At 33.9% G+C, this 3818-nt stretch overlaps 1 protein-coding gene across 1 annotated transcript; it reads left to right on the top strand.

Annotated features, from left to right (window-relative positions):
- The first annotated feature begins 54 nt into the window (after positions 1 to 54).
- LOC102580991 (CBL-interacting protein kinase 2-like) lies at positions 55 to 2748 on the top strand. The gene is made up of 2 exons (XM_006356699.2): positions 55 to 163; positions 872 to 2748. The coding sequence occupies exon 2, from the start codon at positions 1213 to 1215 to the stop codon at positions 2623 to 2625; it is 1413 nt and encodes a 470-aa protein (XP_006356761.1). The 5' UTR covers positions 55 to 163; positions 872 to 1212; the 3' UTR covers positions 2626 to 2748.
- Positions 2749 to 3818: the final 1070 nt, after the last annotated feature.

Here is a 3818-nt window from a genome sequence, read left to right as displayed (position 1 = left end):
GAAGCCAAGTTTAAGGTCAAATATATGTATTATCCCCAAAAAAAAGAGCAGAGCAGGTATAAAAAGCCCATGCCTTTTCCCATTTTATGCGTCTGCCTCAATATTTTCAAAAATACAATTGCTCATCTATCTCCCTTCTTTCAGTATTTTTTTCAGTTTAAAGGTAAGTAGATTCACCATTTTACATTCCCATCTATTTGGTTTTCTCTATGTTTCTGCACTTTGTTTACTATGTATTGTATGCTTTATTCATTTTGGAAAAAGTTTTGTTTTTTTTGATATTGGTTTTCCATAGTCCAATTTTTTCTCAAAAGTTCAAAAAGTAAAGAAGAGTGGAAAAAAAATAAAATTAGATGGGGTCTTATGAGTAATCCCATTAATGAAAACCTTTAACTCTAAACTAGTTGATTCATTTATTTTTGTGAAATTTACTGTTCTGCTGTTTTGCAGTCTCAAGATTCAATTTTTATTCAAAAATTATGCTAATGCATACAACTTCTATTGTTTTCTCTAAATCCATTTAATTGCGCATTCTGTTTTTCTTTTAATTTCTTGACCTTGATTGGGGGGCGGAGCCAACAATCGAACCTAGTAACTTTGGCTCAAATCATGTATTTGTATGTAAAGAAAAATGGAAATCTTAGTAAGAAAAATAGAAATCTTAGCAGCTCAGTTGGTTGGCTACCTAAATTTTCACCTTGTTGGTGAAAGTTCGATTCCCACACTGTAATCCCCTCCCCATTTCCCTTACCCCAATGCAAAAATTAATTTAATATGTATCAATAATCAATACAAGAATGCAGTAAGTAAAAGCAAATTGTCATTTTCAGTGTGAACTTTGTTCTTAGTTACTCTTTATGATTTCATTCAGGTAAACATAGACATTGGGTTGTTACAAGTTAAAGTATCCTCTTCAGTATTCTCTAGTTCATTAAAAGGACCAAGGGAATGCTGAAAGATGTGCTTAAGAGCTAGTAAGTCTTTCTTTGAAATTGAAGCACTATTGGAGCTATCCAATAAACTTGATGAGATTGCACCATTATTTCCAACGTCGTCCACGTTCACTCATCAAATGCCAAACCCGACTAGATTCTTTCACGGTCAAATTGTATCGTATCACCATCTTAGTGAAGATGGTTGAGTTGTTCACTTATTGATAAATATTGTGTTGAAAATAGCTAGTTTGATTACTCGGGGTTTGTTGAAGTTGAGATGGAGAGTAAGGGGAGTAGTATACTAATGGAAAGGTATGAGTTAGGGAGATTGTTAGGACAAGGTACTTTTGCTAAGGTCCATCATGCGAGAGACGTCAAGACTAGCATGAATGTGGCTATTAAGATCATCGATAAGGAGAAGATTGTAAAAGTTGGGATGATTGATCAAATCAAATGCGAGATTTCAGCAATGAAATTGGTTAGGCATTCTAATATTGTGCAGCTCTATGAGGTGATGGCCAGCAAAAAGAAGATTTATTGTGTAATGGAATATGTCAAAGGAGGCGAGTTGTATAACAAAGTGTCTAAAGGGAGGTTAAAGGAAGATGTTGCAAGGAAGTTATTTCAGCAATTGATTAATGCTATTGATTTCTGTCATAGTAGAGGTGTTTATCACCGAGACCTAAAACCGGAGAATCTATTGCTTGATGAAAATGGGAATCTAAAGATTTCAGATTTTGGATTGAGTGCTCTTGCAGAATCTAAATGCCAAGACGGCTTACTGCATACTAAATGTGGGACACCAGCTTATGTTGCACCAGAAGTGATAAACAGGAGAGGCTATGACGGTGCTAAAGCTGATATTTGGTCATGTGGGGTGATATTATATGTCCTTTTGGCTGGATATCTTCCTTTCCAGGATTCAAATTTTATGGAGATGTACAGAAAGATCGGTAAGGCTGAGTTCAAAAGCCCTAACTGGTTCCCTCCTGATGCTCACAGGCTGATATCGAAAATATTAAATCCAAATCCTAGCACAAGAATGTCCATTTCTAAGATAATGGAGAATTCTTGGTTCAAGAAAGGGTTGCAGCTGAAACCTATAAATGCTGATACTGAATTGAAGCCTGAAGAGGCAGCGATTGATGATGCAGGTTTTGGTATCGGTGAGAGTACCGACTCAATAACAGAAGCAAAGCCAGAACTGGTCAAGCCTGCACACTTGAATGCTTTTGATATAATATCTTTCTCAACAGGTGTTGACTTGTCTGGCTTGTTTGAAGAAAGAGATAAAAAGAGGGAAGTTATATTTACATCAAAGCAACCGGCGAAAACAATCATCTCAAAGCTAGAGGATGTAGCTAGGCGTTTGACGTTGAAGGTGATGAAAAAGGATGGAGGACTATTGAAGTTGGAAGGATCTAAAGAAGGAAGAAAAGGGGTGTTGTCTATTGATGCAGAAATCTTTGAGGTAACTCCAAATTTTCACTTTGTTGAGATGAAGAAATCGAATGGAGATACGATAGAGTACAAGAAGACAATGATAAAGGATGTAAGACCAGCATTGGAAGACATTGTATGGACTTGGCAAGGTGACGAGCCGCGGCCTCAGCAACTAGCAGAGGAAGAAATTTTGCAGACTTATCAGGGGTACTCATTTGACACTAATTCACCTCAGAAGAATGCATAATAGAGAGAGAAGTATAAATCTGATGTAACTTGATCTTTTTCCATTTTCTGTGCTATTAATGATGTATTTATATTTGAATAATAGAATATTAAGTCCACTCTAATTTCTTTTATGTTCTGGATTCAAGCTTGCATCAGCTTTTTATATCAGTTTGTTCTCTGGGGAGAAACAATGAGTAAAACAAAATCCTCTCCAGTGTTATTAAAACAATGGGTAGTTGGTGGAGCATTAGAAAGATTAATGCATGCAATTTTTTGAGTCTGTAAATCTACCTAAAAATAAATAAAAAACCATACATAAAATAGGAAGGTAACAAAAACATCTAGATTATTGTCTTTTTGCTTCTTTGCTGAAGCTCAATTAGCTCTACTACTTTTGAAGCTCCAGCTCTTCGGTTCTTTGCATCTTCCTCATCAACGCTCTATGACGGGTGTTTCTTTATTTCCTTAATCTTTCGTTCGTTCTGCACTTTCTTGTTAGCTGTTCTTTTGAGTTCCTACAAGAATCCTTAGGTACATATAGAAGAATGAGCACCTATAGTGCTAATGCCACACACTATATTTGTTCCCAACTGTTGGTTGATAGAGGATATTCTCCGTATCAAGATTTGATTCTGTTCCACAATCGCTCATGTATATAAAACCATGTAAGATAATCTAGTTCATAATGATCTAATATGAATTTAATCAATTATGAATATGATAGGAAGGAATAATTTGAAATAAAAAATCTGCATAATAAAGAACATGACTACATACGAGCATGATGAAATGATCAAAAACTATGAAACTTTAATCTTATATATACTTAACGGTATAGAGATAATTGAATTAAGAAGAATCATATGGGAAAAAATATTTGATGACTACGAATTAGAAGATATATTAAATCAAGAATGGTATGAAATAGATTTACAAGATCTATATTTAGATAATGAAAGAATAGAATGGTACGATTTAGAAATAAATTCAGATTAAAATGAAATACGAATATTTACAATAATGGATAGAAGCTATGGAAGATATAAAACTATTAGAACAATTAATGGAGAAAAATTTATATATGTACCAAAGAACCCAAGATATGTTATATCTAGAATATATCATAAATAGTATTAAAGAAATATTCAGATTAAAACAACTATCGGAAGAATACTACAATAAATATTATTATATATTACCATAAATTTAACA

The sequence above is a fragment of the Solanum tuberosum genome, unplaced genomic scaffold (genome assembly GCF_000226075.1).
Source record: "Solanum tuberosum cultivar DM 1-3 516 R44 unplaced genomic scaffold, SolTub_3.0 scf00224, whole genome shotgun sequence".
In the NCBI taxonomy this organism is placed as follows: Eukaryota; Viridiplantae; Streptophyta; class Magnoliopsida; order Solanales; family Solanaceae; genus Solanum; species Solanum tuberosum.
Note: the sequence above shows the minus strand (reverse complement) of the source record. Positions and strands in the feature narration are given on the sequence as shown.

Bases quoted from the DNA above. Each gene is read 5' to 3' on its own strand.
- LOC102580991 (XM_006356699.2), top strand. From the start codon at position 1,213: ATGGAGAGTAAGGGGAGTAGTATACTAATGGAAAGGTATGAGTTAGGG.